This window comes from Amblyomma mixtum, chromosome 1 (assembly GCF_055824585.1).
Source record: "Amblyomma mixtum isolate Tamu chromosome 1, ASM5582458v1, whole genome shotgun sequence".
NCBI lineage: Eukaryota > Metazoa > Arthropoda > Arachnida > Ixodida > Ixodidae > Amblyomma > Amblyomma mixtum.
This window is the reverse complement of record NC_143012.1, coordinates 309,924,716-309,949,825: the sequence shown is the minus strand read 5'-3', so window position 1 is coordinate 309,949,825 and position 25,110 is coordinate 309,924,716. Positions and strand designations below refer to the sequence as shown.

Genomic DNA, 25,110 nt, shown 5'->3' with positions numbered 1-25,110 from the left:
TTAAAAAGCCTTGACGTTTGGGTGTACGAGGAATAACATTGAGTTTAAATAAAAATTACATGAAGGACCGCTAGCAGCAATTAGCGTTAACGGCATATCATCTAGTAAAAGGAAAATCTTACTTTTAGCTTGTTCCGTAGGCCTCCATTTTAGGGACGTTTTTATTTCCAGTCTACATTGATGATATTAATTCAATAACTGGCTATGGTGACATCGTAATATATACTGACGAGGTCGAAGTCTTTTCTGCTGGATCAAGCAAAGAAAACACGGAACGAAAACATGGAAACATAGAGTTTCGAAACCCCCCCTAGCATTGATAAGGGGTCTGAGACTCCTGTACTAGACTGCAGAGACTGCGTGAATCTGAAGCGTTCAACCTTTTTTTTTGTTCTTGTCAGAGTGGTCGGAACATTACTTCTCTGTCACTTCGAAAATTTCACTGTGATTTTTAGTAACAATCATTGACATGTTTTCTAATACCCAAGACGGAGAAAAATAAAAAAATGGGCAGCATTGCACAATGGATGAAAGAAAACGGGAAACCCATGGACTCACACCAAAAGTTAGTCCAGCGCTGGTCACTCGGCTCCAAAACTACGCAACAATGAGACAACAACAACGAGCACACTTGTACAGAATGTGGATCGCTTGTTTCCTGTGTTTTATAGATTGAGCGAACAACGACCTTTAAAAATGATTTATCCCCTTTGTATAAAACGATGTGTAAAACAGGCCACCAGCCTCTTTCGCTCTTTCCCTCTTTATTCACTTCTGCACCTGTGCTTGAACCACTAAACATCCCCCTTCAGTGGAGGCAGACTTTAAGCTCTGCTAAACTATTAAACAGATCTGAAATAGCCATTGACTTTAAGATGATCTTCACTGTTTTTAACAGTGAATGCACAAAATTTTGGTCGTTTCAGGTGTTTAATTTTGATTTGAAACTCTGTGATACCATTTATACTTAGGACTTCTAACACCAAATGTGTGCTATCGTTAACTATAATTGTTTCTGAGGTTTGTACATGGCACGTGTAGTTACCGCTTACCATTGGGTAAACAGCTGCTTTGTCTAGTGTGAGTTTTGCGCTCTTGATGCGTTGGTTTTGGTTTTAAGTTTCGTTGTGTTGATTTCACACTTCCTGTCTCTTGTTGCCTGTACTCTTTTTCGCACGGACCTGAAAAATGCTATCAGATGTGTCTTTTTTTCTTTTGCTTGGTTACGGCTCTACATCGCCTATGCCTGATATCTCGGTACAGAGCAACGAAAATTTCTCAATTTATATATTTTGCGCGTCTATTTTCCTCGATAATTTTACTTCTGTCCGAGCTTTCATGCCTGTGAGTGTGATTCAGGGAACGAGAAACCTTGTACAAAGGGCCAAGGCCTCGTCATGCTCTTTAAAAAGCCTTTAGTCCGATTAGGCCTCCTATTAGACACTTTCTCAGGAAGAAATAGAAGAAAAAAGCGATTGAATGCTAGAGAAAATGACTCGAGCGCTCGTCCTTTAACGAGTACCGCGGGTCGGCAGTTTTTGTTCAAGCATCACGGCACGGCCTTCACATTTTTGCAAGCTGACTGCCACATTGAGCCATGCCCGTTTGTTGCACAATATGTCTGCTGCCTGTCAGCAGTGCTCTTTGTGTGCAGGTGCATGAAGTTTACACCGACTGCAATCTGCGTGCATGATTAGTAAGTTTATGAATCATCAGTGTCGAAAGGGGGCAGCACCGCTTAACTGTTGCTGCCAGAGTGATTACATAACTATTTTATCAGTTCAATTTAGGCGCATGTACAATTAAAGCTGCTGTACTTCTGATAGTTCGTAGCGTCTAGTTTAGTAACTACTTGTCATATTATGCCATCCTGCTCAGTTAAAAAACAACAACAAAAAACCTTCGCCCTTTTCCGAGCTGAAGTGATAGTGATAGGGATAGCCCTATCGCCCTCTAAGCTCTATTCCCCTATCATATAGAGTGCAGCCTCTGTCAGTCCCACCTAAATCCCTTAGGCGCTGACCAGATATTGCCGACAGCGCGCCCTGCCCAGTCCACATGTCTCTTACGGCTCAGGCCCTTACTGACCATCTGATCATCAGTTTTCTGCTACCATGTACTATGCGCCGTTTACCTAAAAGGCCTTCATACAATTATCGCTGTAATAACTGAAAGCACGTGCTCAGCCATTAGTAATGAAATGGCAACTTCATCGATAGAAATAAGCGGCATTCTTTATTCAGGCAGTCGCCAGCTAAGACTAAAACTGAAGCTTGGGTGAGTTGGTTGTTTATTGAATAATACGGCGCGATTTGAAGCTGGGATGAATGAAAAGACACAAGTCAGTGCAAAACTAAGCCGCTATCGAAACAGAAATTCTGATAGTGCGATACCCACCTTCGAGCCTTGCCGATGACCGAGCCACACACGCATGCGCATAGCCCAGGGTCGAATTTGGTCATGATTTCGCCAGACCTGCTGCCCCTGGAAGTTTAGCGGACATCTTGAGCGGAAGCGGGTGGTAAGATCAGCCACCCACAAAGGGGCCTTTAGGCTTTTCTACAGCAGGTTTTATTGCAAGGGTTAACGAACATGGCTGCAGCCGAACCAGATGTTGCAGTCAACGAGCCTCAGGATGAGCCGCGATTCCGTTTCCTAGCTCGACTCGCTGCTGTTCCTTTGGTGGCCGGCGTGGTTGACCAAGCCTATCGGTGCTACGGCGAAACCAAGGCTCGCTCATCTTTGCTCGCCAGGGCGTTGTCACCGGTCGAAAACGCTGCCACGGCTGTCATGCGACGGTGCAAACTGGTAGTCAGGACCGGCCTTGGTGAACAGCTGGAGTACGCGGACCGGATCGCCTGTCAGTGTCTTGACAAACTGCAGATACGCTACCCTGGCGCTCTACGCCGACCTCAAGAGATTGCCGCTGACGTCGCGGCCTTTTTCCATGGGAAGGCCGCGCAGCTGCAACGTTGGGTTCGGACAAAGGTTGGTGCATACCGAATTGATGATGGACGTGTTTTCTGCTGGAGGGAAACTTGAGCCAGAAACTTCCGTTCTTTTTTTTTTTATCGCGCGCTGATGCTGAAGGTCTGTATGCAAGAGTCTGATGGCAACCATCTGTTCTTGCTTGCTCGAGTTTTGACAGGTTACTACGTCGGCATATACGCATCCAGGCACGAGGCCAAGTGTTTGTTACCAGTTATAGTAACACGTTTTGTGATGTTCTTCCATGGGAAATAGTGAATGGTCAGCAGACTACTATCACTCTGGGGAAAGACTGGAGACAGTTCGAAGCGAACGAGATTGTGGGAAACTACGAAGCAGTGTGATGTGAAGTACGCGAACAGAGCCTACAAACGTATCACCAAAGGTTTCTTCCCATTGCAGTGTAATTATTGCGGTGGAATTCGTGCACTTGTCATAGTAGCCACCAGAGCAACTGAAAAGGGCGTAATAATCGACGCATTCCGTAAATAGAACAGAGAGATTCGAATAGATAAAGATCCGAAAGCACTAAGAGTTTGTTGCGAATCGAAGTGGATGCGTCATGGTCGCTGTTGTCCAACTGCGCAAATTTTTGAGCAGACATATATGACGGCAACGTAGCGAACATGTTCTCGAGCCCCGCATTTTTTTAACACTGAGGATTCTCGAGGACGACGGGAGCCGGTTTTTTTTCTGAAGCTAATTGATTTTAATACGATTCACCTACTACGGGCTGCGATAACCGAGTCACCATAACGCTCTCTTAAATTAAATGAACGCTGGGCGTAGCGCGCGCTGCATTCCCCACCGTTACGCAGCGATTGGCATACCCAGCCCAAGGTTGTGGGATGACCGTTGAGGAAGCTCAGGTGATTTAAAATTAATTCGACTGCGGCAAGTCCTGTAGCCTTTTGGGACATTGCACCCAACATATTGTGCCAGATGTGACTCGACGCCACCGGCGTCTAAACTTTGTGCCTTTGCCCAGCTGGACGGTGCTCGAGACATCTTTTGGGAAGCCGCTGCCGGCATCGCTGCTCACTTCGATGGCGTGATAGTCACGCTGCGCGTCGTCTGGATCTCGGCCCACATGCTTCTTATGAGGGTCGACCACTACCTGGATTGGGTGCGTTTCGGTTTCAAGTCTCAGCTTTTTTACATGCTATGCACACATTAGCATACTGCCGTCGGTTTTATAATCTCGTTACAATCTCGCCGTAAAATTGGTCGCCTAACACAATTTCACAAGCTATATCATCACTTTACACTTCACGACTATTTCATATCACCCCCAGAATACTTTTTACGTCGCATCGATCACCGCCACAAGGTTGGCATCCCAACATGCCACACCAAATCTTCTTTTCAGTCATATCTTCCTCGCACATCTGTGAAATGGAACCGCCTTCCCCCCGATATTGCAGCCATTGCAGATAACAGAACTTTTCACGACGCAATAGCTAACATTGTTTATTCTGAAAGAAGTTGATCATGTGATATATCTGTTTCCACTGTGTTATGTACATTGATTTTATGTTATTTACGCTTTGTGAATGTTGTTTGTTTTAATCTGGAGAAAATTTATTTTGTACTACCTGTTTTCACTGTATTATATTCATTGTTCTTTATCCTAATTAACCCACTCCCCTCTGTAATGCCTTTGGCCCTGAGGGCACAATAAATAAAATTAAATAAATAAATAAAAGGAAACGTGCAAGCACGTGGCGAATGGTTTTTAACCCTACTTGTGACAATACGCGGCGGCTCCTCTTCGCAACGTCGTGGAAATGGTTGTTTGCTTGCCTGGTTCTGACAATGGCGGACAGGGGTATTGTTTTTCTTTAGCCCAATCTGACCTCTGTGTTTCTGAGAGCGGCCACCGCGCGTCGCCACAAGTAGGGTTGAAGACTATATACCCTGTGCTTGCGCGTTCCCTTTAATAACGCTGAGATCAGTACATAGTGAACTCGCAGCTTTTCCCCAGTGCGCTACAGGTGTGATATTTTTTGTTTGTTCCGTACAAAGTAACCACTATTCAATTACTACTTATTTTTGTTTTAGTTTCGATGAAGGCGAAATTCTAGAGACCCGTGTGCTGTGCGATGTCAGTGCACGTTAAGGAACCCCAGGTGGTGGAAATTTCCGGCGCCCTTCACTACGGCGTCCCTAATAGCCTGAGTTGCTTTGGGACGTTAAACCCCAATAAACCAACCAACCAACCTATTTTTTTTTTAAATATTGACTTGAGAAAGTGGTAAATATTTCTCAAAACATTGAGGCCGGTAGCAGGTGCTTCGATGTAGTCGTGCAGACACCATTTTGCATCTGTGATATTATTTTACACTGAGTTTTGGAGTTACCTGCATATTCGTGCAAAAGAAACTACCCTGCGGTCCCTCGAATGCTTCATCGAGAAATTCTAGTGTGTGGGTCGTTAGTTTCTAACAACTCGACGCTTTCTCAAATTTGCTATGTCTTCAGAAAAGTAACATTTGAAGTCTCGTATTCCAAAACTTATATGCTATCTCGAGGCCTGCGGAGGCTAATTTTGGGGGAAATGTTTTTGGGGAAAATGATGCGAGGCGTCTTAAAAAAGTTTAATTGATCAGTTTTGCTCCAGGATGCCAATGGCCTGCATGCCATATAGTTGCGGGCCTACATTCCACAATGCCCTTTGTCGAGCAATAATGCAGAGTAGCATCTTGTGCGCTGCCGCGATAGCATGCGGCAGAACGCCGTTCTCAGAAACGGTTTCTGTTCACAATTGCAAGGCCTCAAAGGGGCGAAACAAATGAAACACTGACGTTGAAGAACGTTTCGCCAAAGCTTTACATAGTGGTCTGCAATGGCTCTTGGCGAGAAGAACCAGTTATTAAAACGAAAATTTTTTTTCTACTCAGGCAAAGACAAAATAGAAATGGTGTGATTCTTCCCGCTCTGGCTCAGTTACGAACAGGTAAAAACTTGCCGCTTGCTGCTTTAATAAATCTTATTTTTCTTGCTACACTTGCAGCTTTCTTTTTACCATCAGGTGAGATCTAACGCTTCTCTTGCTTATCTTACCCACAAGGCCGTAAGATAAGCTTCAGTGTCTTGCACTCACTCTCCATTCAATTAAAAAAAAAGTTTAAAGGGGACGCGCAACAACTTAGAAATCATCAACGGTTCGCCTACTTCTACGCACATACTGCATCCGCACAGTTCGCCAGAGTATTGCGCTGTTTTGCGACATGCATCTCGCAACCGTCCCCAGTTTGGTGCGTCACACGATAACTCCTTTAGGTACACAGCCAGACAAATTTAGCTGCAGTCCGGGTGGCGGCTCCCGCATCGTCGCCTCCTACACTACTCTGCCCAACTTCCTTTTGTTGTGAAAAAGGCACCTCCAGCTCTGCACACGTGCTCTATACCCTCCCCGTGCACTCTGAACACGAATACACCGATATGGGAGTAAAAAGAGAGTAAGCGGTACTCTAGCGCACTACTCTTTTTAAAGGGTGTGCGCTAGACCCCCTTTTCACTCCTTTCTGTTTAGAGTGTGCGGTTTAGAGTGCGTGCGGTTTAGAGTGTGTGCGGTTTAGAGTGTGCGGTTTAGAGAGTGTGTGCGGTTTAGAGTGTGTGCGGTTTAGAGTGTGTGCGGTTTAGAGTGTGTGCGCGGTTTAGTGTGTGTGCGCGCGGTTTAGTGTGTGTGTGCGCGGTTTAGTGTGTGTGTGTGCGGTTTAGAGTGTGTGCGGTGTAGAGTGTGTGTGCGGTGTAGAGTGTGTGTGCGGTGTAGAGTGTGTGTGCGGTGTAGAGTGTGTGTGCGGTGTAGAGTGTGTGTGCGGTGTAGAGAGTGTGTGCGGTGTGTAGAGTGTGTGCGGTGTGTAGAGTGTGTGCGGTGTGTAGAGTGTGTGCGGTGTGTAGAGTGTGTGCGGTGTGTAGAGTGTGTGCGGTGTGTAGAGTGTGTGCGGTGTGTAGAGTGTGTGCGGTGTGTAGAGTGTGTGCGGTGTGTAGAGTGTGTGCGGTGTGTAGAGTGTGTGCGGTTTAGAGTGTGCGGTGTCTTTATCACGATCTTACCCGTACAGATGAGGTCACGCTACTTAGAATCCGATTTAGTCCCCACGGATGCCCAGTTTGTATTAGTCGAAACATCACAGCGAACACCCGTCGCCTGCTGTGGGTGCGTCTTGCATTGGGACCAACCAGGATCGGGCATCTGACATCAATGGGTTTACCGCTCGCTGGACAGTGTAGCAACCTATGTCGCCTGGACACAGGGTCCCCATCATCGCAACCTTCTATGTTTTATCACTCCGATAACGTTTTCCCGTTTATGTAAAGCATTGCTGCTGGACCTTGAGGACATAATCCACGCTCAGGCGTTCTTCAGAGACACACACGAAACGCTGCGTGCAACTTCTTCAGAAATGCATTCTCAATAATCGCCCCCAACCTTTTTTGTATTGTGTCGCGGATAATTTTTTCATTCATGGTTTTCTTTGTTGTTTGTTTCTATTTTGCCGTGACGAGCTTCCATGAAGAGTACTGATAACGTGCCCTTCCACATACTTCGGCATAGTGCGGTATTATTAAATTTATATGGACTTAAACTGTATCCAGGCGAGCTATGCAGTGTGTACGCAGAAGCTTTGCAGCGAGGTATGCCCTTGCAAAATTTTTTGTAGGCAGTCTGTAGTCTGTCCATAGACTTGTCTATAAAGTCTATAGACTCTATAGACAAATCCTAGAGAACAGTTTATATGCTATACAAATGCTATAGACAGTTTATAGAAAATTTATACATTTATGGCCACACACTTTTAGCAGCCGCCGCGGTGGCTCAGTGGTTATGGTGCTCGGCTGCTGACCCGAAAGACGCGGGTTCGATCCCGGCAGCGGCGGTTGAATTTCTTTGGAGGAGAAATTCTAGAGGCCCGTGTACTGTGCGATGTCAGTGCACGACTAAGAACCCCAGGTGGTCGAATTTACGGAGCCCTCCACTACGGCGTCTCTCATAGCCTTAGTCGCTTTGGGACGTTAAACCCCATAAAACCAAAACCAAACACTTTTAGTAGACTTCTGTCTATAGACACTCTATAGACTATGAATAGACAAAAAGAAATATCTATAGGAAGGCATAGAGCGTATAAATCTAGACTGCCTATAGACCATTTTCATAAAGGCAGACGCGAAGTGGGTGTAAAAGTGGCGTGGAAAAGCAAGAGTGTAATAGTTTCACCGAAAAATAAACGTGTAACAGCGCAGTAATGCGCCTTGCGCCAACCGCGATTGGCCATAGCGATGAGCCCTTTCCAAGTAACGTCGCTACAGTTAAGTCGGAAATTTTAAATTTTTATTTCTCTCTCTCTATCTCGCAGCGGATGTTCCTTTACAATCGGCATTACTCCCCTCACTACAACAACATATCTCCCCAGCTGACGCTGGCCACCCGTGGTCGCATCGTCCTGCAAAAGATGCGAACGGTCGTCAGGCTCTGCTTCTACCACAAGTTGTGCGAGCTCTTTTTGAAATGGGGCATGCTCCTGAAGTCCTTCCAGCCCTCTCGTTCCGCATGGAGGCGCTTTGAGGTGGGTGGCACGTGACAGTGCGGGTATGTGTTTCCGTACTCTCAAGTGTGCGAGCCGTTTCGTGCATCTGTGCAGCCTGATTATCACGGAATTATGCCCGGCAGTGATTGAATACTTCGTAGACTTTTCTCAGCAGCCTTGCGCTAGAGCTTCCACTCAGCCGTTTAGCCGTTTCTTGTGCTGTCTCTCTGCGATCCTTAAGAGTTGGGTGGCCGGATGCTACACCCCTTGGGAGGCACGTGGGCTAACTAGGCGTACAATTGTGACGTCATCGCAGCCTGCCAACCGTGTTGTGAGAAAACTGCCCACCGTGGCGATTCAATTCATTAGTCGTGAGATGTTGCTCGGTAAGAGCGACCTGGTTCTCACAAGCTCCATCTGTGGCAGCACCTGCCATCGCAGGGCATGGGCGCGTCACTTAATCGCTATACCACGGCAGCAGGAATGGTATGTGGACTCCCAGGGATCTGTGAACGTAAAGTATAGGTTTACCAATACCGCATATATGAGAATTAACCGAGTACGCTATTGCGTCATACCCTTCAGGCGGAGCTTAAGTGTCCGCTCCAGTTTTATCGCGAAGCCCCCCCCCCCCCCCCCCCGACTATTTCGCCAATCTTTGTCTGAAGCCTGCTTGACCTTGAAAACCGAGCCTCGACCCGAAACCGAAGTGCAAACCGAAGTGCTAGCGCATCTCATTCGCATTAGGACAAACCATGCTAAATCGTCCGTAATTTTTTTCATTCTTTGGATTGTGTATATACCTTTCTTTTGTTTATATGCTGGTCTGTATATACTACCAAAAGCTACTCGAAGTGCTCAAACAAAGTGCTCAACTCCGTGTTTGCATTTACGCACGTGTTGACAGTTTTCGATGGTGATCACGATGCGAATTTGTTTTCGTCGCCTGTAAAGTAGGACACACGATGGTTTGCACACAAATCACTCGGCGCATCTTTAGTGGCGACAGCCGGGACGCCTACTTCGCGGTAAAATGGACTCGCATGGTCCCGTGGTCCAAGTGGGTCTCCAAATAGAGGGAGAGAGAGATGGGACAGCAGTCGCTATTACTTCTTCGTCCCTAAATGGGGATGACGACGACGAGAGGCTTGCACAATGGAGCATCTCGTCGTCTAGCTGCTTGCACTCTAGTCATAAACAGCTGAATGATCGTTCATTTGCCTTTTATTTTTATTTATTTTTACCGGGCTGTGAAGGATCCCTCTCTGGCTGTTGCACAGCACGCTTACCTTACCCTCGCGATGCTGGTCGAAGCGCCTGCACGGATCCTCCTCTTCGAGCACTTTTATACCCACATCCGCAGATTCTACCCTCTGTGGGTAACACTACCGGTGAGTAGACAGTTTTTTACAGCCATCTCGGGAAATAGACCTGCTACATTGGTGCATTGAAGATGGCGCTCCGAATTCAGCTCACCAAAATTGTGCTTTGATAGAGCTCTGCTTACGGTTCAATGAGGGGAAATTATTATTTGACAGCGAGGTGTCATTTACTGTAGAGAAAATTTCAATGACTTCTTCTGTGGTGAGTATTCTTCTAAATTTCTATCTGAAATAATACTTCGATGCCTGAGGGCAGGATCGGGCTGTTTAGTGTCCTAGAAAATCGCAAATAATGCTTTTCGGAATGATACTGTGGCGGTGTATTGTTGAGCACTTGCACCAAAAAATTCAGGGGGCACTTTGACTGTCTAAAGTGTGTAGAGGCGAAAGCGTTTTCCGCAACAATTTGCCTATGTGACACTAGTGACGTCACCACTGGATGACGTCACACAGAATTGATGACGAAGTAGTGACAAATTTCTAATTAATGATTAATTACTGATCAATGACTAAGTACTAATTGACTGCTAATTAATGACGCTTAAGCTTCGCCTTTAGGAGTGGAACGCGACAGCGTGTTGTAGCGCTGCCAGGGAGTACACGGAACGCCACCACCCGTTCGGCGCGATGCCTTGCCCTTTGAACGCAATGCTTTTTGAGGAAAGGAAATGACGCAGTAATTCTCTGTCATCTCGGTAGACACCTGAACTGCACCGTACAGGAAGGGAGGAAGTGGGAGTGAAAGAAGAAAGAGAAAGAGGGGCCCGTAATGAAGAAACTGAAACTTGTTTTTGAAGAAAGGAAATTACGCAGTAACTGTCTCGCATATCTCGGTGGACATCCGTCAAAACGCGGACACATCTGCGGACACATCTGCGGACACATCTGCGGACACGGCTGCCGACACGGCTGCCGACACGGCTGCCGACACGGCTGCCGACACGGCTGCCGACACGGCTGCCGACACGGCTGCCGACACATCTGCGGACACGGCTGCCGACACGGCTGCTAACGACAGTGTGAGGCATTAAAGGCTTTCGCCTTAAAAAATGGAGTCTCTCCACCCTGGCCGGCCGCGCTGGTTATCGAGACGTGACAAGCTAAAAGTGGTTGGGGTCGTGCGAAGCAGAGCAAAAGCGTTAGAGATCACTGCGGCGACCCTAAATGGGAAAATGCTGGAGCATTGACTGATGCCTCCATCACACTCGTCGCCTCCCTTTGCTTCACTTTAGACTATGTGCCTCTCTTTTTGCCTCTTTTTTTTTTCTCTTTTGACTGTTTGCCTCTCTTTTTGCCTTTCTTTTTTTCGCTTCTGACTGTTTGCCACTTTTTTTTCTCTTCTGACTGTTTACCTGTCTTTCTGCGTCTTTTTTTCTCTTTTGACTGTCTGCCTCTCTTTTTCACTTTTGACTGTTTGCCTCTCTTTTTGCCTCTTTCTTTCTCTTGACTGTTTGCCACTCTTTTTGCCTCTGTTTTCTCTTTTGACTGTCTGCCTCTTTTTCTCTTTTGACTGTTTACCTCTTTCTGCCTCTTTCTTTCTCTTTTGACTGTCTGCCTCTCTTTTTCTCTGTTGACTGTCTGCCTCTCTTTTTGCCTCTTTTTCTCTTTTGACTGTTTACCTGTCTTTCTGCCTCTTTTTTTTCTCTTTTGACTGTCTGCCTCTCTTTTTCACTTTTGACTGTTTGCCTCTCTTTTTGCCTCTTTCTTTCTCTTGACTGTTTGCCACTCTTTTTGCCTCTGTTTTCTCTTTTGACTGTCTGCCTCTTTTTCTCTTTTGACTGTTTACCTCTTTCTGCCTCTTTCTTTCTCTTTTGACTGTCTGCCTCTCTTTTTCTCTGTTGACTGTCTGCCTCTCTTTTTGCCTCTTTTTCTCTTTTGACTGTCTGCCTCTTTTTCTCTTTTGACTGTTTACCTTTCTTTCTGCCTCTCTTTTTCTCTTTTGACTGTCTGCCTCTCTTTTTCTCTTTTGACTGTTTGCCTCTCTTTTTGCCTCTTTCTTTCTCTTTTGACTGTTTGCCTCTCTTTTTGCCTTTTTTTTCTCTTTTGACTGTCTGCCTCTTTTTCTCTTTTGACTGTTTACCTCTCTTTCTGCCTCTTTTTTTCTCTTTTGACTGTCTGCCTCTCTTTTTCTCTTTTGACTGTTTGCCTCTCTTTTTGCCTCTTTTTTTTCTCTTTTGACTGTTTGCCTCTCTTTCTGCCTCTTTTTTTCTCTTTTGACTGTCTGCCTCTTTTTCTCTTTTGACTGTTTGCCTCTCTTTTTGCCTCTTTCTTTCTCTTTTGACTGTTTGCCACTCTTTTTGCCTTTTTTTTTCTCTTTTGACTGTCTGCCTCTTTATCTCTTTTGACTGTTTACCTCTCTTTCTGCCTCTTTTTTTCTCTTTTGACTGTCTGCCTCTCTTTTTCTCTTTGGACTGTTTGCCTCTCTTTTTGCCTCTTTTTTTTCTCTTTTGACTGTTTGCCTCTCTTTCTGCCTCTTTTTTTCTCTTTTGACTGTCTGCCTCTTTTTCTCTTTTGACTGTTTGCCTCTCTTTTTGCCTCTTTCTTTCTCTTTTGACTGTTTGCCACTCTTTTTGCCTTTTTTTCTCTTTTGACTGTTTGCCTCTATTTTTGTCTCTTTCTTTCTGTTTTGACTGTTTGCCACTCTTTTTTGCCTCTTTTTTTCTCTTTTGACTGTTTGCCTCTCTTTTTACTTCCAGTTTTGACGACTACTGCTATTTTCACATCCTCGCACGCCCGAGGCCATTTTGACGTCTAAATGACCTTTTGGCCTCTAACTAATTACTCCACATCAATCAGATTGGGTATACAACATTTTATCATCCTCTGTCCCGTGGTTGCGTTTTTTCCCGCAATTTTGACATCTAGTACTGTTTTCACGTCCTCGCACTGTATTGACGTTGGATACTATTTTGACGTCGAAGTGATATTTTTTTTTATCTAATTAACTCATTACACCACATTAACCAAATTTTGACGTGCGTCATTCTCACACCATCCTCTATCAAACACAGTCATTCTTTTTCGCTTAACTGTCACACGAACAGAGAAATAGCTGCCGACACGTATTGCGGACACGAAATCGTCGACATAGCCAAGTAATGCTTATAATAAGTGAGTAATTACTCACTGACATCCACCCGAGCGGAGCCATACCGCTACGAAGGAAAGCTATATAGATTTCTCGGAAGCTTCGTAGTTAAAGACAAATTCATCCTGGTCCGGGGTTCAAACCCGGGACCACCGCTTCACCAGAGCAGGCGCTCTACCAATTGAGCTAACCGGGACGGCAAGCTTACGCTAGGGCGAGAGCGAACTGATCAATAACTCGAAACAGTTTTTAATGCTCTCGCAGTAAAGCTGAAAGAAAGTCCAGTCGATAGCAAAGAAGTGGCCCGAACTACTAAATTTCTGTTCGCGACCGTTGCCATATGCTGCGCTCACGAACATGTCATTGGTGCACTCGGGCCTCTTTAGCCTGACTCTGTTGGGAAGCTGAATCTGCACAAAATAGACTTTTGTTGTTTGCATATGAACCGGAGTACTAAACGCTTTGAGGTATCAGTGTCATGGTAAACTAAAGTGAATTATTCATAATCAAATAATTTTCTGGAGGCGTTAATTCTTCAGTATGAGCAGACGGAGACACTGCGAGTATTAGCCGCAGTCAGCTATAGATTGGTGACGCCTCGAAAGTTTTGATATTAGTTCTCAGCTAACTTACCGCCACAGTGGCGCGAAACTTTGGTGTGATCTGCCAACATTTCACTAATGATTGTGCTATTATTCGCAGCGTGAGGTTTACGGAAATTTTTGAGACGGTGAGATTGGAAAAACATCCCTTCATAACTTAGTCTGTGATAGACTTTTCTTTTTGTGCACTAAATAACCTAGGTTTGTCGTGATTAAGCTATAAATTCTTGCCACTCTCGTGGGCAGTTTTGTCTATGACGTCCAGCCCACTCAAGTGGCAAGAGTGTGATTTTAAGTTCGCATTGATGGGCAACCCTAGAAGGGGATGATTCCATACGCGCAATCAGAGAGGGCAGGGATTGGAAGGAAACGTCTTTCCCTCCTTCCCCGCGGCCCTTCCCCTTCAGACACGCCTGAGTATGGCCCTGACAACCTATGATCTTGCCACCTTTGCACTGTCTTGCAGGAGCCTCAGCCTGACCTCTACATATCCCCGGATGTGTCTGGTTTGGAACACAACTTACCCGACGACTTCAATGTCGTCCTAGGCCTCACTTAATGAATTATGTGAGGAACAATTTGGGGAAGTGTGAGTTGAACGAACATCTGTACTCATGCATTGATTTCGGATAATAAATTCTGCTCTGCTGTTTCACACTGCTACGGCCGTGTCTGGCCAGTGAGCAGTCTAATGAGCCGGGAACCAGCCTTGTCCATTAAACAATGTTGTAATGTCTGAATTCAAAACAGTATCACGCGAGGACCGACTTTTTAGTCGTCGTGCAGGTGCGCAATCACTAACACGCCCAACGTACGGTCGTCGGTCGTCTGCTTCCCAGCACTGGCCGTTGAAGACAGCAGTGATTTGTGGCAGGTTTGATGTTATGCCACTGCTATTTCTTTCTTCTCACCTGCACGCCGTGGTATCACTCTGATAATCTGAACTGTATTTTTAATTGCTGTATTCGTAAAAAATCTGGGTGACTGCTCTTCGTTCCGACTGCGGCTGTTCTGGCTGCTTTGTTTAGTTATATAGAACTATGTTTATATTCAACATGTTTATCTCACTGGCATGAACTACTCGAGTAGCTTGAATTATAAAATGAAATAACGGAACACTCGAAACGAACTCGGTTTAATTGATAATTTCCATGCAGATGTAGACTGTTGTCGAATGTCCATAAAAATAGTTAAGAACAATAAGCTTCTACTGTTCATAAGACCTCTTGTGTTCTCGGAACTTCTCAGACCTAATGCTCCGCCGAAAATCGAGGTTTGGGGGGGGGGGGGGGGGGGGATTTTTGCTTACACGGCGTTGCTGAGCCGGTTGTGCACGGGCTACTGAAACCAGTTCCCACAGTTTGTTGGCCGAAAGTCTGATCGTGTAAGGCAAGTTCATGCGCCGCCCGTGCACCATGATTGTGGTGTCAAAGAAAACCGACCCAGTGTTGAGTACCGAAAGTCCTCAACACGCTAGCGATAATTGTAAATGGCTTCACTCCTCACAAAGGGGCCTCACTAGGGATTTTACATCTGCCACTTGCTTTCTTTGGCAAATATAATTTTCCAAGAACAAATTCAAGGAAAATTCGACACGTATCTTAAGAAAAGTAAGCAGGCGTATCGAGCAACGGGCGTCGGGCGAAAAATATCGCCCCCACTGCGACGGCCACTCCGAGACAGGAAAGAGAACAGTAGACAAATATTCCGCGCAGAACACTGCGCGAGTGCTCTCAGCCATACGTAATTTCGCTACCTTGTACAAGAGGTAATGTAGCAGCGTAGGTGACGTAGCGGTAATGACTGCTTAGTACCCGTACACTCTACGAATAGTCTTCAGCAAGCGCTCTCAGGGCACGTGTCTGCTGCATAGCGTGCATTCTGCCACATCCATCACTGGGCCCATTAGCGCTGCTCCAACGTGTGAAGGGGCGTAGTACAACATTGTCCAAACCTGTGCCCCTTGGGAATGATGCACAGACGCCTGACAGTAATGAAGCGGCACATTAATCGTCGCCGTAGATTTACGCGACATTTGTACAGTTCACTGGCGTGCTCTTGCTGCCCTACGAAGCAATAATCGATAAGAGCTCGCCTCTGAAAGCATGCTTCTTCCCTGAATGGTGCCGCCCCAAACAGCAACATGGCGCTTCACTACAAAAGCTGCGAAGGATGTTTACTATTTCTTGGTTTTCTGGAGAAGAATGTGTATTAAAATGATATCTGAACTCCTACGATCGTTGAACTAGAATCATATTGGTTTGGTTTATTGGGGTTTAACGTCCCACAGCGAGTAAGGCTACGAGGGGCGCTGTAGTGAAGGGCTCCGGAAATTTCGACCACCTGGGGTTCTTTAACGTGCACATACATCGCACACTACACGGGCCTCTAGAATTTCTCGCCATCGAAATTCAACTGCCGCGGCCGGGATAGAACCCGCGTCTTTCGGATCAGCATTACCATTTTTTTATCGGTGCGTCATCCTCTATCATCATTCCGATGAATGTACAAGGGAAATCATTGAAGCGTGTACTATCGCGCGCGGGGAGACATCATATGTTAGCAAACCTTCAGTCTCGCTGTCCTGCCGCGAGTTGACGTATTCAAATTCATGAATGGCGAACCCTGAGCACTTTCTTTTTAGTGATGTTTTCTTCTTTTGCAGAAGCCTCTTCACATGTGCGTATGCGCTCGCGCAATAAATGCATCTAGTTGCAATTCAGCTCTCCTGTGTGTCTGTTCCTTTGTGTCCCGTTTTTTTTTTGCGCTTTGTTCATTCATAATCTCCTGAAGCACTTTTTTTATTTTTTTTTCTTCATTTCTTCACTTCATTTCTATGTAGCATTTTTGGGAGATAGATTATGCATTGCACACTGCTTAACGCAGTCGCTACGCTCGTCGACTGACATTGAAAGTTCACTGAGGAGCCTTGGAGATTTTCAGCGCAGAAAAATGATTTGCTGCCTCTAGTGACTAAGCGTAATAAGCCCAAATTAACGACATTGAAGCATGGGCGGAACAAGACCCGATGGGGAATTAGTACAGCCGGTTGTATATCTGCTTGACGCGCTTGCTTCTGCTTGCTCAGTATATACACATTTACCCTTGCTATGGGCTTCCTTTAATGCATCTGTGATGCGTGGTAGGCGGAGTGAGTGGACCGTCAGCCCGCTTAACAGGAACGCTGGAGGGCGTTTCTTCCACTGACATTAGCGCCGCTGGGGGTTGACCACCAGGTCTGAGATAATAGTAGGGTGGAAGCAGGGCACGTGCTGTCTCCAACCACCCAAACACCGTGCAGCATTGTCTCGGACTCAGCGCCCAGCGCTCAAGGGCTTTAATGTCAGTGCAGGACGCGAATGGACCGTTCGTGTTAAGTGTGCTGATAAAGGTACCTTAACTCTTCTTAAAGCTTATCTCGCCCCTGCATTAGATGAAAAATAAAGATTACATGGAAGAATATTTCGCACTCGCCTATCTTCGTAGCATTTCTGCACCCTTGTGATAGAAACTACAGCCGAGGAAATTGTTATACAGCATTCTTGATTTCGCTTGCACCAAAAAGCGAGCACTTTATGGACTGCGCCAAGTGCGATGCGAATGTCGAAGGTTTCGCGCATTTCCGTTGCTAAAGCTTCTGTGATATCGCCCTGAGGGCGCATTATCGGTACTTCACTTGATCATGCTAGGATGGTTTTGTTAGAAGACGGAGAGAGAAAACGCGAGAAAAATTGACCGAGTGTGCCTCATGGGTTTATTAACTTACGGCCAGTAAATCGCATTCATGAATATGCGTGCACACGTATGAGCTTGACGGTCTGGTGTCTGCACTCTGCGGAGCTTAGAGAGCAAAAAGTGACATGCGATCAGCAACTGTATGAAGTTTTTGAGACGGGTTCTTTGAATAAACTTCCTTTTGCTTTCCCGTTAATGCAATAGCATATTCAAAGCTAACTAGAAGCCTGTACGGTTGCTCTTTATGTGCATGGTTGCTGCTTACGTTCAGACGGTGGGCGTTCAGTGATTTTCATTTACTTATCGGCTCATTAATTTTTGCGCAAGCAGTTCTGAACCTGTCGAGATAGCGAAAAATGGATAGCTCTCGTGTCCCAGTTAACCACCCAATTTATGGGGAGGGACAGTCTTTGCTTCAGGCTCTTTTTTTTTCTGAAAACAAAGTTCTGGGTTGTAAGCCTTTCCCAATAGTTCAGGTTAAGTTTCTTTACAAACTGTTGCGCATAAAATCTTGCAGGAAACCCATTTGGCTGATTAAAAAGTTTAACTTTACTCAGTACGTCCGTAGCGCGTCACAGCAGTACTCCTGCTGTTTTCTTTATTTTTTTTTCTCGCGAAAAGTACATTAATAAGCAATCACAGTGTAGGAGTGAGAGCGTCCTCGTACTTCAGAACTTTTCTCTTCCTTCTATTTTAGTTTTTCTGGCGTCAAGATTAGTTCACTTGCTTTAAGAGCTTTCACACTAAACTAATCCGTCTGCTACTTTTGGCCCCCCTCGTTCAGCCTTCTCTTCGGTTTAGTGCAGAGTGGCCTTGAGATCTCACTGCTAAACAAAGGAAGTCTAAACCCAAGTCACAAAAACTGTTTCCAAACAATGTCTGGTCCTTAGGCTGGTCGAATTCATGACCGTATATGCACCCGAATGTGTAAAAATTGAAACTCATGAAATTATCACTGCTTTCCTGAAATCACAAGTCGTTAGCAGAAGAGAGCTTAGAGCGCCGATGAGCGCAATCATCATCAATAAACTGCAGTCGGTTGTCGCTTTATGAACCTCTGGCCATAGAGGTAGGCATAGGTTTCAGCTTTCTGGAAAAGCAGTAAGCTGGCAATGCAGTTTTTCAAGGTGGAATTCTCACACACAAAAAAAAAATTGGCTGTGGTTTAGCTGTGGTTAAACCTGGAGTGACGCGAGAGCTCCGTCGAGCCGCCGACTTATGCAGCTGCGACACCTCTCCCCCTCTCCACTCCCCCCCCCCCCCCCACACGACACGGCGCATGCGCGCAGCTGTTGCAGCTCTGTTTCGCCGGCACCAGTGGCTGCTCCGCACCACGTGACCAACCCACGTGACCAACGGAGCCGCCACGGAGCTCAAGAGGCGCCACGCTGAAGGCTCGAAGAGCTCGCGTAGTGTAGCTCTCGCTACAAAAGGTTCTCGACTTGGCGTTCAAGCGCGCTCAACTATCGATGGCGTAGCAGCCCGAACCTTACTGCGTTCTTGTAAAGACTGTTGATGGCAGCAACTTTTCTGGCAGGTAGTAAATGTGCCTATCCCAACCTGTAGAAGAGATAAGCATGCATTTCGGGTGAACGAGAGAGATAGAGAGGTAGCGTTACTTGTTCGAGAATGCCATGCTGCACCTATTATTTGTTGCTGTCGCAGGTGCACCGAGAAAAACAACGTATAACAGGACACGTATTCCTTATTAGACACAAACTTATTAGACACCGCGAGTACAGCGACAATCGGTTGCAATTTCTAGCACTACAGGATAAAATGCGATGACCACTGAATGTGATTTGATAAGTCTGTCATTACATTCTTCTATGTAATAGATGTAACCATCAAATTCCAATTTACATCTCCAGTTGTTTTTTCTTATTCGACTTTTATTGCTTATTTATTAGTGCTTGTAATTTCTTTGTACCCTTTAGAGCAGAAAGCATCGAATTTTTAATATAATTTTGTGGTAGGATTATTATTGGGGTATGCCGAAGTTAGAATACAGAAGAGGTGCGGAATAAATTGCGATCTTGTCGGTTTGCGCTAAAAGCTCAACGCTTGCTCAGAGGCCGGAAAACCCCTTCCGCTTGCCAGGAGAAGACGAGAGGATTGCCAGGCCTGCTTAAGCGTTAAGGTTACCCTGGGTAGAGAAGCAAGATGAACAGCGAAATTTACAATATTCGCAAAAAAAAGTACAGTTCACACTCACTTCGTTAGTTGACTTCCGCGGGTGTGCAAAGCACAGGTTTATTTATTTTTTCTCCCGGAGACGAATCGAAATGCATATCACTGTGCCTGTGGAGCAGCGTTGAATGCCGAGGAGCCCGTACCAGCAGCAGCAGCAGCAGCAGCAGCAGCAGCAGCAGCAGCAAGAAACCAATTCTGCGAGGAGCGAGCTAGGCTTGAGTTCTGTGTCGGCAATGGGGAACCCATGGGCTCTGTAACTCGCGCGAACGCACTTCTTCCATTGCTAGATTGCACTGCTCTCACCACCCTCTTCTATTTCCTCCCTCTTTCTTTCTTATCGATTTTCGTTCTCATGTATGCTGAAACCGAGGTAATTTGCACGACCTCAGCGTTATTTTATTCTCCATGTTCGGTATTCGTTAAGGCGTGCGCATCAGTGCCCCTGCCAAAAAATAAGTTGGGCAGAAATCCGAGGTGCGTTCAAATACAGCTGCTCTGCGGTTAGAACGAACGGCAACACCCTTTCTGAGCCGAGTTTGCAAGTATCTAAGAAGGAAAGTTAGGTTAGGGTTAGCCACGTCTCGCATCTGAATTGGGCTTGAATAATTATGCTGGCGGCTTTCTTTCTGCCTTTCTTTTTTGTTTTCAAATAGCGATTGCTTCCTGAGACACTTTTAAGGGTTATATGGCGAGTGTTGCACGTTTATGGCGGGGTTTATGTCAACGAAAAATTTGCGTATTCAGCGGCGGGACGTTGAAAATGTGTTGATGGCGTAGTCCTGCTGTATGTGTAGGGAAGCGGATGCTCCCATCAGTATTCCATATTTGGCCATGCGATTTTATAAGATTCAGTCGGGACTGAAAGAGGGCATCAGTTTGCGTGTTTCAGGTGGGCCTCCGACATCGGGATTATTTAAATATACAGTCGTGCCTCGTTAGTATCAACACTTTGCCTCCCGCGCACAACTATCTATAAAGCGAGACGTCCGTTGTAACTAATCTTGAAGACAAAAAAAAAAACGCCCAGGAAAAACCATTATGGTCCAACGAGGCTTCCTTATGTGTATATTGATGGGCACCACAGTTTTAATTAAACAAGTATTTGAAAAGTTGAAAACATATTCGATTCGCTTGGAATAATTTTAACAACACATTATCTGACTCGTTTCAATTCGAATAGGAGGATATCCGATTCGCCATTCGAAATTTTCCAATATTCGCACACCTCTAAACCTGGAATTCTGTTAATATATAGAATACACGATGAAGCACGACGTGCATGCTATACTACAAAGACAAAGTTACCATACCGGAATGTATGGTTGCAGATTTGCGTTAAGTGTAATAGGAGGAATTTATGACATCGGGCCGGACTACAAGAAAGGTAAGCAATTATTGTTACAGTCCTGCAATGGCACAGAACAAACCTGAATCGCCGCACAGATTGCCACGCTAATTGCCTTCCATGTCACAACCTGGCCATCAGGGGCTACAGAACGGTGCAGAAAGACGGGATCAAGTTCCCCGATAGCCGCAGCGTCCCTTCCGCCATTTCGCAACGCCGCTCAACGCATGCGCGGGTTCACTCATTCCACTCACACTCGAGGACTACGAAACGTAAAGAGAACCTGATGAGCCACCACAGACAAGACCGAGAGGTTACAAAGGGCCTTGGGAAGAAAGCCGCTTGTTTCGTCAGGCCTTTGCTTGGGCTTAAAGCGAATCTAATGACTCTTGCGGGTACGAAGTGCCCGTCTCTCACGGTTTGTTTCGTTCCCTTTTTCTTTACCTTCGGACTAAAGCGGTTGACTAATGAGTGGCAGCGAAATAATAGATTGCGGTCACGCTCCAAGCGTTTAGATTTTTTCCTTTTTTTGACTGCGTCGCCTGGGCTTTTTGGGTTCTGAATCGGCCTCGTCAGGAGACTTCAGGACAATGAAAGCGTGCTCAACGGAAGACAAGCTGGGAGTTAGTGTCTGGACGAAAAGGCCACGGGGCCCTCAGGTCCCTGCTTTCGATTTTCCTCTGTATCTTGAGAGTGTTGTCAAGTCCCTCGGAGTATAAATTCACTGACCGGGTGCTTGTACAGCATGCAAACGATAATTTTTTTTCTCGTTTTTGCATGAAGGAACAGAAGATTAAAACTGTTTGATACGGCGCCTCTGAAGCTTGTGCCGAACAAAAAATAAGGAAATAACAAAAACGAATGACTTTTGTCACTTGTTGGCAAGTAGCATTAGGAATACGAAACATACACGCTCACATGTGCGCACGCACACACTCGTACTTGGTCAAAAAGAAGAAAATAAAATGTGATTCTTCGCCCAGACATCCAGCTAATTAAGGAATGACTGAAAGTCCATGAACTGTCATCCGTTGGCGCAGTTCATGTTCTCAGAGAGAGTCGCGCGTGTCATCAAAGAAGCATCAACATCCACGGCTGGTCGCGCACTTCATGTCATCGGCATTGTTGCAGCTTTTCCTGCTGTCATGTGTAGGCACGTTCCTTACTTCTCGACACAAACAGCGCGTATCTCCAGAATAGTTAGCTCAGGCAATCGCACACCGGAATGGATGTTCCGTAGTTAAGCCGCTTGCGCTGCTGGCAGAACGCGGTACATGCAAGGATGTACTATCACGAGCAAGACTGGCGTAGCCGCGTTTTTGATGAGCCTCTTCGTGCTCCGGCAGCATTGAAATTGAGATCCCTAACTACTTCCGGTTTTAAGACTGGTATAACAGGTGTTCCCCGTGACGTCCTGCAGGTAAGGCATTCATTGTACAAAATACAGATGTCTCTGGCGCGCCCTTTTTTGTTCATCGGCTAGCTTTGGACTAGATGACCTTATAATAAGAAGCATATGTTGGCTGTATTAAGAACGAATGAATGGTGTCGCGCAAAACTACGACTCATGAAAGTAGCTTGTGTTTCTGTAAGAAAAACATGGCTTCGAAAGTAACGATGATGTTTTTTTTTTTGCTTCTCTATCTTGCGTGCCCAGATATAGCGCTGCCGTTTCAGCTGATTACGACGGAGGCCTTACTAATGCCGAATCCAACAATTATTGCTCGCAAAGGTAAGAGTGTGGGGTTGTTGATGCTTGCAAAGCAGCTCAAGTGATATGGGCGATAAAAAAAAAAAGCGAACACACACGGCCGAGACTACATGCGATGAAAGAAGTTCAGCGTGCAGCCCATGACAGCGTTTGGATTCCGGCGCCACATGAAAGGCGAAACTGATCTCTATCTACCAAAAGCGAGTAGTTAGTAATGCTTCACCGAATTTTTTATTTCGACTTTCCTAGCCAGGGTAAAGACTTTCAGGAAGCGCATTTCGGATTATGTATACACTTTTTCTCACATCATTTGCTGAGTATACTGGCAAGCCAACAGCTCCATACCTTGCTAAACCGCAGAACTCGTCTCCTGGAAGCATGAGCGTGAAACTGGCCCGCGCTATTTAGATAAGAAAGCACAGATTAACGCCAGCGGCTGAGTAGCTTTCGCTACATGTTCATGAGCAGCTACTTAGCGTTACCAACGGAAGCAATAACTATGCAGCATAATATAAATGTTCCGGTTCCGTGCCAGCATGCGTTCCTCGCTCTGAATCTTGTTCCTCTCTTCTTTATAACTCCAGCTACACGCAGTAAACCTGCAACGAACGCTTTATAGGTCGTTGAAGGAGTACCGGTGTAGATTCGCCAGGTAGCTTTCGCGAACGTCGCCGCCTTTATTGCCTGCAAATATGCCGAGCAACTTGCCGCTCGAGTTATGCTCGAGAAAAGGAGGAAACGTCTCGTGAAAGATTAACAACAACAAAAAGTAATACTCCTGAGTTTCCAGCAAAGATGCAGTCAATTGTTCGCGATAAAAGCAAGTCCCGACGCATAACGAGCATTTTATGGCCCCCGTAAAGCTGTAAAGTAACGCCAGTGGTCTGAAGAGATTACAAGGTGATCGTTTCTGCTCGTGCTCATTTTTATTTTTCAGCTGTAGTCAGCTGCTAAAGCTGGGTGTGCAAAAAAGGCGAGGCTTTCAGGGAAAAAAAAAGGCAACTCTGCGCCGCATAATACAAGTTGCTGGCTCAACACACGGCCTTCGTTGGAGAGTGATAAGAGAGTGCGTATCAAAGTAGCGAAACTTGGAATGTAGCGTTGCTTGTCAGTTGTCTGTTCTTAGCTTGTTTTTTTGTAACGTAGAGAACATGTCATGCACCAAGGCAAAGGAGCGACGCCTAGTGTCGCCGACATGATGATGAAAGGTTCGCAGGACTAACTTCGACGCGCAGAGGTTAGAAGAAAGAAACGAGAAAGGGGTAAACATATGCAGAAACAGAAATGTATGCGATAAGTACATACAAATTGGCGACTCGGGTACACGAAGACTGCTTCTTTTGAGACCGCAACCACGGAAAATCACGCATCGACGTGGAGTGCAGAAAGGGATTCCCAACACGGTCGTTTCCCTCTGAAGATGAGCCGTTTCCGCGAGCTTGCCCTTTTATCCATTCTTTTTTTTTTTGTGCTAGGGATCCATCTAATAAAACGACGCCAAGTCACTGCAAACCGAATCGAACTTCCTGAGGCTTTAGTATGTGTTCGTCGCCCATTTCCTTCCGACAGCCGAGGGTGGTGGTCGCGCCGACTTTTTGTATGCGCCCCGCAATTACGATCATCGGTCGAATCCTCACTGCACGGCTTTTTTATGTTTTTATTTTCTCACTTTTTGATCGCGCTGCGCATGTTCATTGAACTGATAGAGTCTGAGGAGAGAGGACATTTTGGCGAACAGGGGAGCGATCAGCGTGTAACTGGGACTCTCACGTTTTATAAAGTTGTCATTGTTGCGTGCTCTTTCTCAACGCTGCCAACTTTATTTTAAAGTGAAACACCTTTACATAACTGCGAAATGAATAATTATGATAAGGCGTAATTACTCGTTATCCTTAACCTGAACGCAGCCTTATGGATATCAAAGAAAGATACAGCGTATTTTCAGAAGCTTCTGTGTTGAAGAAACATTTGTTCTGATCCGGGACCATGAACGATTTTTTTGTTTAGTTTAAATACATGCTAATGACTAATTCCTTTCTTTATTGAAATCTACTTCACATCGGGTGGTTCCTCTAAATACAGTGAACTATATAACTGCCGTGGTGGCTCAGTGGCTTTGGCGTTAGACTGCTGATTCCATAGTCGCGGGCTCGAATCATGATCGTGGCGGCCGCATTTAAATGGAAGCGAAATGCAGAAACTCCCGTGCGCTGTGCATTCTCATCGTACGTTAAGAATCCAAGTTGGTCTGGATTGATTCGCAGCCCTATAGTATACGGCGTCCCGCATAGACGATGTTTCGCTTCGGGACGTTGAACTCGACATACCACATACCAAAGCATTTGAACTTTATACATCCAGAATAGCCAATCAACCTTGTGCCCCCTAGAATGGTTGGACACACGCAAAACATTTAGGTTGACAGTTAGGAGCACTGTAAGTCTTGAAAACGGTTGCGGAGTCCAATTTGGTATTATGTGTGCCCGTTTTCTACTCTTTGTAAACGCGGTACCAGAGTGACTTTACTCTAAAGCTGGT

At 45.7% G+C, this 25,110-nt stretch overlaps 1 protein-coding gene and 1 non-coding gene across 4 annotated transcripts in view; one reads left to right on the top strand and one right to left on the bottom strand.

Moving 5' to 3' along the window:
* Positions 1 to 14,225, top strand: part of LOC149372393 (uncharacterized) — a 31,411-nt gene extending 17,186 nt beyond the window's left edge. Inside the window, exons 4-8 of one of the 3 annotated variants that reach the window (XM_089566857.1) lie at positions 2,754 to 2,988; positions 3,977 to 4,114; positions 8,346 to 8,555; positions 9,773 to 9,907; positions 14,055 to 14,225. In XM_089566857.1, coding sequence (XP_089422983.1) covers positions 2,791 to 2,988; positions 3,977 to 4,114; positions 8,346 to 8,555; positions 9,773 to 9,907; positions 14,055 to 14,147 — 774 coding nt within the window. In that variant the 5' untranslated portion in view covers positions 2,754 to 2,790 and the 3' untranslated portion in view covers positions 14,148 to 14,225. Of the gene's footprint in view, positions 1 to 2,271; positions 2,989 to 3,976; positions 4,115 to 8,345; positions 8,556 to 9,772; positions 9,908 to 14,054 lie in introns of those variants that run through there. The other 2 variants (XM_089566855.1, XM_089566856.1) reach the window with 2 other exon arrangements.
* Positions 13,109 to 13,182, bottom strand: TRNAT-GGU (transfer RNA threonine (anticodon GGU)). The gene has a single exon. It is a non-coding gene; the product is annotated as a tRNA-Thr (tRNA).
* Positions 14,226 to 25,110: the final 10,885 nt, after the last annotated feature.